At 44.2% G+C, this 14,245-nt stretch overlaps 1 protein-coding gene across 1 annotated transcript in view; it reads left to right on the top strand.

The window, feature by feature from the left end:
• The window catches only part of LOC139534120 (proton myo-inositol cotransporter-like), a 66,982-nt gene that overhangs the window by 30,508 nt on the left and 22,229 nt on the right, over window positions 1–14,245 (top strand). The window contains exon 4 of the mRNA XM_071332900.1: window positions 7,681–7,789. Within this exon, the coding sequence (XP_071189001.1) occupies window positions 7,681–7,789 (109 nt within the window). The remainder of the gene's footprint in view (window positions 1–7,680; window positions 7,790–14,245) is intronic.

Genomic DNA, 14,245 nt, shown 5'->3' with positions numbered 1-14,245 from the left:
TAGGTGGTGCGAGTATAATGGCTAAAACTGCTTTTATGGTTACAGCGGAACACATTACTTGGACAGACAGACCGCCGTGAACCAACCGGGACAGATATAGATAAATTGGAAGCTATACTCACTCAAATTGAACACTACATTAAGATGGAAAGCACATTCTATCCTTGTTCCCTGCTTTCCATCCTAATGTAGTGTTCATTTGAGTGAGTTTAGCTTCCAATTTATCTCTATCTGTCCCTCATTCCCCTATTCCTCTCTCACTCATCAATCATTCTCTCAATCTCCCCTCTATCTGTCTCTCTCCCTCTCTATCACCCCCCCCCCTTTCTCCCCTCTCAGTCTCTCCCTTGCTGGACTCATCTGTTCTCTGATTAGGTTAGAGGGGAGCGCTGTTTATGCCCGTGTGTGTGTGTACACGCGTGTCTCTGCCTGCATATGTTACGTTCCCCAGCAAGAAAACCAAACATGTCACTCAGACTAGGAACAACAACTGGAACCTAAATGCCACCCACCATGAGCGCCCACTAAACTTGCCCAATAAGAGGCAAACAAAAGAAACCCCCCCACAAAACTTAAAGACAACAAGGAAACCAAAATCAGATAAAGGATTGCTTGTCTAGAACTCAAAATAGGGAGTGCCAACTAAAGGTGTTAACCCACTGCATCTATCAAGACAACTGAAGCATTAGGCCAGCCACTCTTAAATAGCACCTGGGCCAGCACAGGTGAAACACCTTCCCACTAACGAGATGGCAACCAGCACAGGTGTAAAACATACTGACTACGAGGTGACACCAATCGGTGTGCCCTACGTGCTGACGAGCTATATTGTACATGCTAAAGTCCAACCTCAAAACATAAATGGAAAAACCAAAGCCTTTAACACCTTCTCCCTTAAGACATAAATATATCCTATCCTAAGTTTGCTCACCACCAACAGCAAACAACTTCTATTTCACAACATGATCAACTTAAATGCGTCGCCTTCTCCAATGTAAGCATGGCGTCTGCTGGGTGTCAACAATTAAATATAAAACATAACACTTTTTTTTTTAAATATACAGTACCAGTCAAAAGTTTGGACACACCTATTCATTCAAGGGGTTTCCTTTATTTGTACTATTTTCTACATTGTAGAATAACGGCGAAGATATCAAAACTATGAAATAACACATATGGAATCACTTATTTGAGATTCTTCAAAGTAGTCACCTTTTGCCTTGACAGCTTTGCAAACTCTTGGCATTCTCTCAACCAGCTTCATGAGGTAGTCACCTGGAATGCATTTCAATTAACAGGTGTGCCTTGTTAAAAGTTAATTTGTGGAATTTTTTTCCTTAATGCGTTTGAGCCAATCAGTTGTGTTGTGACAAGGTAAGGGTGGTATACAGAAGATTGCCCTATTTGGTAAAAGACCAAGTCCATATTATGGCAAGAACAGCTCAAATAAGCAAAGAGAAACGACAGTCCATCAGTATTTTAAGACATGAAGTTCAGTCAATCTGGAAAATTTCAAGAACTTTGAAAGTTTGTTCAAGTGCAGTCTCAAAAACCATCAAGCGCTATGATGAAAGTGGTTTTCATGAGGACCGGCACAGGAAAAGAAGACCCAGAGTTACCTCTGCTGCAGAGGATAAGTTCATTAGAGTTAACTGCACCTCAGATTGCAGCCCAAATAAATGCTTCACAGAGTTCAAGTAAGAGACACATCTCAACATCAACTGTTCTGAGGAGACCGCGTGAGTCAGGTCTTCGTGTTCGAATTGCTGAAAAGAAACCACTACTAAAGGACACCAATAAGAAGAAGACTTGCTTGGGCCAAGAAACATGAGTAATGGACATTAGACCGGTGGAAATCTGTCCTTTGGTCTGATGAGTCCATATTTTAGATTTTTGGTTCCAACCACAGTGTCTTTGTGAGACACAGAGTATGTGAACGGATGATCTCTGCATGTGTAGTTTCCACCGTGAAGCATGGAGAAGGAAGTGTGATGGTGCTTTGCTGGTGGCACTGTCATAGATTTATTTTGAATTCAAGGCACACTTTACCAGCATAGCTACCACAGCATTCTGCAGAGATACGCCATCCCATCTGGTTTGGGCTTAGTGGGACTATCATTTGTTTTTCAACGGGACAATGACCCAACACACCTCCAGGCTGTGTAGGGACTATTTGACCAAGAAGGAGAGTGATGGAGTGCTGCATCAGATGACCTGGCCTCCACAATCACCCGACCTCAACCCAATTGAGATGGTTTGGGATGAGTTGGACCGCAGAGTGAAGGAAAAGCAGCCAACAAGTGCTCAGCATATGTGGGAACTCCTTCAAGACTGTTGGAAGAGCCTTCCAGATGAAGCTGGTTGAGAGAATGCCAAGAGTGCGTAAAGCTGCCATCAACGCAAAGGGTGGCTACTTGGAAGAATCTCAAATTTAACAGATATTTAGATTTGTTTAACACTTTTTGGGTTACTACATGATTCCATATGTGTTATTTCACAGTTTTGATGTCTTCACTATTATTCTACAATGTAGAAAATACTAAAAAATAAAGAAAAAACATGGAATGGTTTTGACTGGTACTGTATATAAAAATGATCTTATTTCACAAGTTTTTGAAAAACTCACGTATGTTTATATAACTTGTGTCCCCTTGGAACAAGCCCAAACAAAACAAAACTGATCTCCAATAGAGAAAAACGTGCAATCAAAATAAATTGTGAGCCAGGACAACACACTAGCTAAACGCAAAACACAAAACTTATTGACTGCCCACCCTTGAGACACAGTCAGTAACCAAGTTGTCCTTTCAAGGGGAAACTCCTGCAATATCCTCAGTAACTTTCCTCCCATGATTTTCCTCTGGAATTGTGTCAGGGAAATGAGTGGCAGTGCACATGATGGTTAAGAGAAACTGGTTACCACTCTTGGCTTTGGGCAAAGGACCAACACAGTCCCCCAGAACCCTGCTGAAATGTTTGTCAAAGCAGTAATAGGCTGCAAAGGTGCAACTGGCACAGCTTGGTTCGGTTTACCTATCCGCTGGCAAACAGGATTTACAGTAAGACATAACATCCTGTTTCAGACCAGGCCAGAAGTGTTACGCGGAGTGGAACAGGGAAACCCAAGAGCAGACTCAGACGAGGAGACTGGGATGAAGTAACCAAGGTATTTATTGAAACACAGGGGGGAGATGGAGTGCAGGTCAGGGGATGCTCGGGCGGGTTGCTGGAGACCAGGTGCGGAGGCTGGAGCGAGAGGGGTTGAGACAGGGTAAGCAAGTCCGGAGGGGAATCCAAGGGAGTAATAGAGTGGGGAATCCAGGACAGAGTTGCAGGTTGACGAGACGTGGGCCTGGAAACAGGGAGCAGAGCGGGCAGAATGAGCAGAAATTACAATCTGGCAGCGTGGAAGTGGCAGGGCTGAGTATATGTAGAGGTCTTGATTATGGAACAGGTTGCAGCTGGTGGGGATCTGCTCTGACTCCAGCACACCTGTCTCCGCCCACACAATCACACACACACACACACAGAGAGAGGGAGAGGGAGAGAGTACTGGGGGAGTGGCTGCAGGTCAAGGAGACACAGGATGAGCAGTAGAGGTCTTGATGGCCTGTCATACTACCATCATGAGCCAGCCTCAGTATCTCTTGTCGAAGAGTAACTGGAATGACAATTTGAGATACTCTGGGCCAATTGTCCTGCCCAGAACTGGCGCGAGGACGCCATTTCGTCATTAGAACACCATCTCTGTCAAAGTAACCCACACAAACGTCATCAAACTCCTCTGGACATACAGTTGAAGTCGGAAGTTTACATACACCTTAGCCAAATACATTTAAACTCAGTTTTTCACAATTCCTGACATTTAATCCTTATAAACATTCCCTGTCTTAGGTCAGTTAGGATCACCGCTTTATTTTAAGAATGTGAAATGTCAGAACAATAGTAGAGAGAATGATTTATTTCAGCTTTTATTTCTTTCATCACATTCCTAGTGGGTCAGAAGTTTACATACACTCAATTAGTATTTGGTAGCATTGCCTATAAAATGTTTAACTTGGGTCAAATGTTTTGGGTAGCCTTCCACAAGCTTCCCACAATAAGTTGGGCGAATTTTGGCCCATTCCTCCTGGCAGAGCTGGTGTAACTGAGTCAGGTTTGTAGGCCTCCTTGCTCGCACACGCATTTTCAGTTCTGCCAACAAATGTTCTATGGGATTGAGGTCAGGGCTTTGTAATTGCCACTCCAATACCTTGACTTTGTTGTCCTGAAGCCATTTTGCCACAACTTTGGAAGTATGCTTGTGGTCATTGGCCATTTGGAAGACCCATTTGCGACCAAGCTTTAACTTCCTGACTGATGTCTTGAGATGTTGCTTCAATATACCCACAGAATTTCCCTTCCTCATAATGCCATCTATTTTGTGAAGTGCACCAGTCCCTCCTGCATCAAAGCACCCCCACACATGATGCTGCCACCCCGTGCTTCACAGTTGGGATGATGTTCTTCGGCTTGCAAGCCACCCCCTTTTTCCTCCAAACATAACGAGGGTCATTATGGCCAAACAGTTCTATTTTTGCTTCATCAGACCAGAGGACATTTCTCCAAAAAGTACGATCTTTGTCCCCATGTGCAGTTGCAAACCGTAGTCTGGCTTTTTTATGGCGGTTTTAGAGCAGTGGCTTCTTCCTTGCTGAGCGGCCTTTCAGGTTGTGTCGATATAGGACTCGTTTTACTGTGGATATAGCTACTTTTGTACCTGTTTCCTCCAGCATCTTCACAGGTCCTTTGCTGTTGTTCTGGGATTGATTTGCCCTTTTCGCACCAAAGTATATTCATCTCTAGGAGACAGAATGCGTCCCATAGTGTTTATACTTGCGTACTATTGTTTGTACAGACGAACTTGGCACCTTCAGGCATTTGGAAAGTGAACCAGACTTGTGGAGGTCTACAATTTTTTTTCTGAGGTCTTGGCTGATTTCTTTTGATTTTCCCATGATGTCAAGCAAAGAGGCACTGATTTTGAAGGTAGGCCTTGAAATACATCCACAGGTACACCTCCAATTGACTCAAATTATGTCAATTAGCCTTTCAGAAGCTTCTCAAGCCATTACATAATTTTCCGGAATTTTCCAAGCTGTTTAAAAGCACAGTCAACTTAGTGTATGTAAACTTCTGACCCACTGGAATTGTCATACAGTGAAATATAAGTAAAATAATCTGTTTGTAAAAACTTGTTGGAAAATGTATTGTGTCATGCACAAAGTAGATGTCCTAACCGACTTGCCAAAACTATAGTTTGTTAACAAGAAATGTGTGGAGTGGTTGAAAAACGAGTTGTAATGACTTCAACCTAATTGTATGTAAACTTCCGATTTCAGCTGTATCTCAGCAAAAAGATGAGAGATGGAAACATCTTTTCTCTGTTCCACAGTCAGCTAGACATCGAAGTATCAACTCTAGGAACCCTTTCTTCCTTCAGCGGTCCTACAAACTGACTCACCTTTGGGGTTTTCAAAGGAGAGGTCAACTCAGGGGGTTTACCGATATCAGGATCACCCATAAACGTCTCAGACAGATCGACTATGGTGGGATCACTGACATCCTCTTCAACATTAGACTTTCTCCCAGCGACTTTCGTAGACAGCTCGTGTAACAACACAAGCCGGGAACCCTCTAAGGGTCCTTTTCTGATAACCCATCAGGTTACTCTACTCTGGGTTCCTTACAAACGACAGGATTTGGCATGGCATCTCCCATGTAGGGTTTTCCCACAATTTCCTCCAATTGCTTTATTTTAATTTTATTAGCCTGTGTGTTTATGCAACTTCAAAATGATTCCACCAATCTTATAACCCATGAAGGTGGATGTCAGTGACAGGAACTCACTAAAGTGCATTTTGAACACTCAACTATCTGAACACAGCAGAGCTTCAGAGTAGGTGACTAGAGCGACTAACGCACTCATGGGAAGCAAAATCCCAGGACGAGCCTCCATTTTGTTCCGTTCCCCCTTCTGTTTGAGCGACATTTTTGGTTTTCTTGCTGGGGAACGTGAGTGTATGCACAAGCAGTGTTTGTGTTTATCAGTCTGTGTTTGTGCGTCTCTGTGAAGTTCGCGCTTCGTTCATTGACAGACCCATTACCTTGGTTGGTTGGATCAGGGCGATCTGTCTGTCCATGTCCCAGGATCTGAGCTGCAGCCAATCAGCTCTCTGTCCTCTGGTATTGTCTCCTGGGCCCATTCAATCCTGCCTCTACAATGTTAGATCTCTACAAATAGTTGACTCTCATAAACACATCACTTCCTCTCACTTCCTGATGGCTACATTTGTAACCTGGCAGCTCATGTCCACGCTCACTTTACTCACGCGGTCGATAAACACACACACACACACACACACACACACACACACACAGTCCAAGTCAACATTCACTTCCGTCAGCTAGAAATAATAAGGTGTACCGGTAACATTTGGAGACTGTCAACTTCCATGAACGTTTATGGCATCTTTGTATTATTTTGTGATACACATGATATGAACAGATCTATATTTTGATTAATAACATAACTAACTAACTAACATAACTAAGCTTATGAGATGAGACATCCATACATGCATTCAAAGATAATGACAGCAGTAATAGTCAGGAAGCGTTGTGCTGGGAAAAACAGCGTGATTTGATTGGTCTCCCCAGTGAGTGTGGCTAAGTGCAGAATGGCTCGGTCAGTGTTGATTGGTTATCGGGAGAGCCTGCTGTGACTGGTCCTGGAGAGAGTGTTTTCTGTTTCAGTGAGGCGCTGTCCGGTAGCTGTGTGTGTGTGTGTGTGTGTGTGTGTTCAGCCTGTCTGAGAGCTAAAGGAGCTCTTCCCAGCCCAGCGAGCATCCACCCCCTCACAGCTGCTCCAGGCCAACTCTGTGTGTGTTTGTGTATGTTTGTCAGCATGTGTCTGTAACTGTGTGTGTGTGTGTTGTCCATATTTGTCCATTCGTGTGTGTGTTTGATATCTCAGTGGAGTTATCAAAGCTGTGCATGCCTGTCCAGACGTTCTGTCGTATTATGACTGCTTCTCCCCGGAGTCTCTGTTTGAAGGTCTCGGCTGTAAGCCTGCTGCTTCTGCTCCTGCCTCAGACACAACTTTACGTTCAGACAGAACAGAACAAACTTCAGCCACTTGCTGGTGTCGCTGTTGGCCTGTTTCATGTGTATTGTGTTTGTCCATTGATAGGCTGATGATGATCAATAGGTCTATTCTAACCTCTGCTCCTTCTGTGTGTGTGTGTGTGTGTGTGTGTGTGTGTGTGTGTGTGTGTGTGTGTGTGTGTGTGTGTGTGTGTGTGTGTGTGTGTGTGTGTGTGTGTGTGTGTGTGTGTGTGTGTGTGTGTGTGTGTGTGTGTGTGCGTGCGTGCGTGCGTGCGTGCGTGCGTGCGTGCGTGCGTGCGTGCGTGCGTGCGTGCGTGCGTGCGTGCGTGCGTGCGTGCGTGCGTGCGTGCGTGCGTGCGTGCGTGCGTGCGTGCGTGCGTGCGTGCGTGCGTGCGTGCGTGCGTGCGTGCGTGCGTGCGTGCGTGCGTGCGTGCGTGCGTGCGTGCGTGCGTGCGTGCGTGCGTGCGTGCGTGCGTGCGTGCGTGCGTGCGTGCGTGCGTGCGTGCGTGCGTGCGTGCGTGCGTGCGTGTCCAGATGGCCCTGTGATCTGGAGGATGCTGACTTACCCCCCCACTCGGAGAGCACTCCTGGTGGGATGTGGACTACAGATGTTCCAACAGCTCTCTGGGATCAACACCGTCATGTGAGTACACAGCCTAAGCTTTAGTATCTTAGTGGCCTGAGTGGCCCCTGCACATTGAATATGGTACTGGCACTGATCTGTATATACTTGCATTCTCATGTTTCTTTCTTTTCTTTCTCATGTTTCTTTTCTTTCTCGTGTTTCTTTTCTTTTTCTTCGCATTACTTGTGTTTTATATTTGACTTTTTATTATCGAGATATATATTTTTTGCATTGTTGGGAAAGAGCTCACAAGTAAGCATTTCCCTGTACTGTTTAACACCTGTTGTATCCTTTGCACGTGGCAAATAACTTTGAAACTTGAAACTTGTTGGTTAGAGTTTCCACATTTAAGGAGATTTTTCTTATTTAACTCTGCATTGTTGGGAAAGAGCAAGTAAGAATTTTACTGTAAGGTCTACACTTGTTGTATTTGGCGCATGTGACAAATAAAGTTAGATTTTGATGTAAGGGGTTAGGCCCTGTCATAGACTAGCGCCCTGTCCAGGGGATGTACTTGTACATCAAGCTGCCTCACGCTACAGAAACAGGAGATATGCTCTGTCTCCTATGCGCCGTTTCGGCTCGCACAAACCAAGGCTCTTGTGCAAATTCGCTGGGCTAACATGCCTAAGCTATAGCTAAGTGAGGTAACGTGGTTTGGATTAAGGTACATTCATATTTACATGTGAGTGGTATAGTAACATGCCTATATAGCCTTTAGCTTAGTGGGCTTGCATGGTCCTATGAATCATGTCGAATATCAGTGCAATGGTCCAGTCAACGCTTAGACAATGACATGCAGGATCTACACTATCATGTGCTGTAAAGGAGATAGTTCACAGAGCCACACCTGTGTGATTGGTAAGCAACCTTGCCTGAAGAAAATTGACAATTGACAGTGGTAACCTACATTATTATACATGTTTTGGGGTGTATCAAATTCTTTCACGTAACACACCCCTTTTTCTGTTGCTGTTAATGCTTCATGCACTTTTATGCACTTTTCAGGGTCAATCGCTCACAGAATTTCCTTAATGTCTGTAAGGTGGTAGACCAATGAGTCTTTATTTCCATCTCAAGTGAGATTGCATCGTCTACCTCGCTCTCATCCCCCCTGATCTCAAGCATATTCTGGGCATTGTAAACAATCTTGCGATATGTGCTGTTGCTAAGCAACCGTTCGAGGTGAGAGGAATAGGACAAGTGGGTGTGCGTGGGTGTCGGCTTGGTTTGGTGTGCTAGCGTGTGTTTGTGTGTACGCGCGTGTGGGTGATAACCAAGGTTTTACGTGCGTGTGTGAGTCTGTTAAGGTAGCTAGCGTGTGTTTTGGTCCGTTGCTGTGTTTACTTCTCCCTCTGGTAATTTGTAAAGCCACAGGTGGTGGCAGAGACAGCCAAGTGACAACAAATCAGGTTGATGGGTTGTCTGCCTCAGTGGGATCCGACATGGGGCACATGCCTATGTGTCACTCACTCACTCCTCACCAAACCCAGCCCCAGCCCAGATAGAACAGCAGCACAGAGAGTCACAATGGTGCAGGGCAGTCACACAGAGACACTCGCTCTTTCCTTGCCCAGCCCAAGATCGTCTCAGCTGGCTAAGGAGTATCTGGAGAGACAGTCCCTCATCCTCTGTTCAACTCAGACCTGTTTGTGTCACTTACTCATCCTCTGCCCAGCCCTCAAGTGAGACAGCATGATTCCTCTTCCTAAGATGCTTTGGAAGAGTTTCATATGGTATGAATCCTGTCACCCACTCTGAGTACCTCTTTCTTTGTTCAGACCCTGTCATGAAGAGATGACTCTAAATGCTGTTCCCGCCAACATCCCAGCTTCGATTCCTCTCAGACTCTCTCAGGCACACTCCTATAGCGGACTCATAGACACAAGCATGCACATACGCACAGTACACACACACACACACAGACGTTGTTGTGAACTGAACTCAGAGTGCTGTCGGATTGACGTCTCCACCTGCCAGAGAGCGTCGGGATGAGAGATGTATTGATCCATATCTCTCATGGACTAAAGGTCTCCCGGGACGTGCCGATTTTATGGCAGTTTGAGATATTTGATTGGGATATGTTTGTGGTTCCTTGCGGACTTCTCTCTCTCTCTCTCTGGCTCTGCCCGTCCGTCTATCTGTCTGTCTGTCTGTCATTGTGAGCCACAATGAGGAACAAGAATGAACTGGCCTGTCTTGTCAGTGAGGATGTGTCCTCCTCCTATTAGGTCTGGAATCATAATGATTCGATTAGCCACATTATCCAGCACGCAAAGGTCACTGTAGGAGAGAGAGGGAGGTAAAGAAGGAAGGAGAGAGAGGGAGGGAGGGAGGTAGAGAGAGACATGCAGGCAGAAGAGAGAGTGAGGTGATTAAGAAGTGGACAGAGAGAGAGAGGGGGGAGATAAAGGGAAAGAGAGAGAATTAATGAGAGAATGAAGGGCCGAGAGGGAAGGTCATCTGTCTGTTTCTCCTCTGCCAGAAGTTAAGCATGAGAGCACAGCAGAGGCCACAGGTGTTGTTGATCCATCCATAATAAACCATGTCTATTAGTGACGATGTCACTGAACATTGGCCATGTCTTGCTCCGGTCTCAACATGATACTCATGTACACAGATTACTTACAGTATATTTCAAAGTTTGTATTTATTAAGAAATGCCATAGTACATCCTACTGTAAAATTATACACGATTTGGAATTAACCAGCATAGGGTAACCTTTCAGATTATATTGTTTCTATCTTAATCTTTTGGTTTGTCATATTTTAGTGTATAATTTAGTTTTTATGTGTGAATGTTTGTTTACGGGAGGCAGTTGGCAGACACAGATGGTCAGCTATAGAAATGTCATATTGGAGATGTTGAGAGATGTTGAGACATGCCAATTAACTCGTGACTCAGCTGGACAGCCTGGGAGGAAAGCTGTAAAGGTCCAGTGTGTGTCACCCTTGTATTGCCCTTGATGACTGATGACAGTCTGTTGTGTATTTCTTATAGTTGATAAGCAGCTTGTAGGCTATCGTAGTAGACAGGCCTCGTGTTGCTTATGCAGATCACGTAGCTGTGTGTAATTAGCCTATGGTAATATTCTTCTGTCTAAATCACACACAGTAACACACATCCACAACAACCTATTTTTTTTAGATGCGCTAATTGTTCTTTTATAGTCTTCTCTAAGTGTGTCGAAGTTTACGTTGCTGTGGCGTGTGTTGCTTCTGCTGTTGTAGTTCATTTCGGAGACTGTTATGACTTTGTTGTGGTACTCGTTTCGTTTTTTTTGGACTGTCTGACCCACCTGACCAGGAAAAACTCTGGACACTAACATACAGTAGTTGCTGTTGTTTTCTTTTAGAGGTGTGCAGGCGTCACCGTGTTTGTTAGTATAGTTGTACAGGTTTGAGCAGAGTTGAGCAGTATCCTGGTGTTCTCTGTGTTTAGTGAACTCTGTGTGTCTCTGTGTTCAGCAGCATTAGACATGAGTGTGATAATGCATTCGTCTCCTTGAGAGAAATAGGCCAGATCCCAAGGGAGACATTTCTCGCCTCCATCTCTCCATTTCTCTCTCTCTCTGTCTCTCTCTCTTTCTCTCTCTCTCTCTGAGTGCTCTTATGCTTTCTATCTCTCTCGTTTCTCTCTCTTTCCCTCCCCTCCTCCCTCTCTTGCATTGATATGATTACCTTATTGTTACCTGGTTAGTGTGCTGTCTGTGAGTATCAATGTGTTTAAATGATTGTGCCATTGAACTGCCAGTCATGAGTGGTTATTGGTTAGGGATATGATAGCTGGTCCTCTCACTCCTCACATCTCACACACACACGGTCAAGCTGCTGCTCTAGTATACACTATGTATTCAACTGCGTCACCAAGACACTATCCAATATATTTGTAAATACCATCATGCTTGACATAGCAGTAGCACATTCATTATCTATACTGTATATCATATTGTGTACATATCAGGCTATTACTATGCATACTACCTATACTATTATTATTATAATTTGTATTTTTTTTACTCTTATTATTGATATTGATTATTGTACTGCAATGTTGTGGGAGCTAGCACACAAGTATTTTGCTGAACTTTTTATACCTGCTGTAAACAGTGTACGTGACGAATATTTGATTTGAGTTGACTCACACACACACACACACACACACACACACACACACACACACACACACACACACACACACACACACACACACACACACATACACAAACACACACTCCTCGTGTCACACTGAGGCTGCCAATGCATCCATCCGCTTTAACGATCAGTCCATCATGACCTTTCCAAACTATATCATCTTGTTTGTCTTTATGTCAGCTAACAGTATCGCCAGCCTTAATAAAGGAGCTCTGATGGGGTAGGTATTGTTTGCTGAGTCCTTAGACCCTCCAAGTATCTTTCTCTGGCTGCGTACCAAATGGCATCCTATTCCCTATATATATATATACAGTGGGACAAAAAAGTATTTAGTCAGCCACCAATTGTGCAAGTTCTCCCACTTAAAAAGATGAGAGAGGCCTGTAATTTTCATCATAGGTACACTTCAACTATGACAGACAAAATGAGAAAAAAAATCCAGAAAATCACATTGTAGGATTTTTTATGAATTTATTTGCAAATTATGGTGGAAAATAAGTATTTGGTCAATAACAAAAGTTTATCTCAATACTTTGTCATTGCCAACAAAGGTTATATAACAGAGGTCAAACGTTTTCTGTAAGTCTTCACAAGGTTTTCACAAACTGTTGCTGGTATTTTGGCCCATTCCTCCATGCAGATCTCCTCTAGAGCAGTGATGTTTTGGGGCTGTTGCTGGGCAACACGGACTTTCAACTCCCTCCAAAGATTTTCTATGGGGTTGAGATCTGGAGACTGGCTAGGCCACTCCAGGACCTTGAAATGCTTCTTACGAAGCCACTCCTTCGTTGCCTGGGCGGTGTGTTTGGGATCATTGTCATGCTGAAAGACCCAGCCACGTTTCATCTTCAATGCCCTTGCTGATGGAAGGAGGCTTTCACTCAAAATCTCACGATACATGGCCCCATTCATTCTTTCCTTTACACGGATCAGTCGTCCTGGTCCCTTTACAGAAAGACAGCCCCAAAGCATGATGTTTCCACCCCCATGCTTCACAGTAGGTATGGTGTTCTTTGGATGCAACTCAGCATTCTTTTTCCTCCAAACACGACGAGTTGAGTTTTTACCAAAAAGTTCTATTTTGGTTTCATCTGACCATATGACATTCTCCCAATCTTCTTCTGGATCATCCAAATGCTCTCTAGCAAACTTCAGACGGGCCTGGACATGTACTGACTTAAGCAGGGGGACACGTCTTGCACTGCAGGATTTGAGTCCCTGGCGGCGTAGTGTGTTACTGATGGTAGGCTTTGTTACTTTGGTCCCAGCTCTCTGCAGGTCATTCACTAGGTCCCCCCGTGTGGTTCTGGGATTTTTGCTCACCATTCTTGTGATCATTTTGACCCCACGGGGTGAGATCTTGCGTGGAGCCCCAGATCGAGGGAGATTATCAGTGGTCTTGTATGTCTTCCATTTCCTAATAATTGCTCCCACAGTTGATTTCTTCAAACCAAGCTGCTTACCTATTGCAGATTCAGTCTTCCCAGCCTGGTGCAGGTCTACAATTTTGTTTCTGGTGTCCTTTGACAGCTCTTTGGTCCTGGCCATAGTGGAGTTTGGAGTGTGACTGTTTGAGGTTGTGGACAGGTGTCTTTTATACTGATAACAAGTTCAAACAGGTGCCATTAATACAGGTAACGAGTGGAGGACAGAGGAGCCTCTTAAAGAAGAAGTTACAGGTCTGTGAGAGCCAGAAATCTTGCTTGTTTGTAGGTGACCAAATACTTATTTTCCACCATAATTTGCAAATAAATTCATAAAACATCCTACAATGTGATTTTCTGGATTTTTTTTCTCATTTTGTCTGTCATAGTTGAAGTGTACCTATGATGAAAATTACAGGCCTCTCTCATCTTTTTAAGTGGGAGAACTTGCACAATTGGTGGCTGACTAAATACTTTTTTGCCCCACTGTATATATATTGCACTACTTTTGACCAGAGCCCTCTCAGCCCTGGTCAAAAGTAGTGCGCTATGTAGGAAATAGAATATGCGTCCCAAATGACACCCTATCTCTTGGGAGGGAGTGGGCTTTTCAGCTTGCTCTCTCTTTCCTTCTTTAATCCTTTTCAATCGGGAGCATATTCAATGAAGCTCCAGTAATGCATTTGTAAATGTCAGCCGTAAGTGAACAATTTATGTCCCGCTCACCTTTAGAGTGAAATGAACTGGAGCACGACAGGTAGTCAGTGTAGAGGGTGCGTACTGGCGGCAGAGAAGTCAGGCGCAAGAGAGCAAAAACTGATTTACAACGGCGCAGTTTAATAAATAAAACCACCGTTAACAGAACAATAAATACAATGGGTAAACAAAACCCTAT

The sequence above is a fragment of the Salvelinus alpinus genome, chromosome 11, assembly GCF_045679555.1.
Source record: "Salvelinus alpinus chromosome 11, SLU_Salpinus.1, whole genome shotgun sequence".
Taxonomy (NCBI): domain Eukaryota; kingdom Metazoa; phylum Chordata; class Actinopteri; order Salmoniformes; family Salmonidae; genus Salvelinus; species Salvelinus alpinus.
Note: the sequence above shows the minus strand (reverse complement) of the source record. Positions and strands in the feature narration are given on the sequence as shown.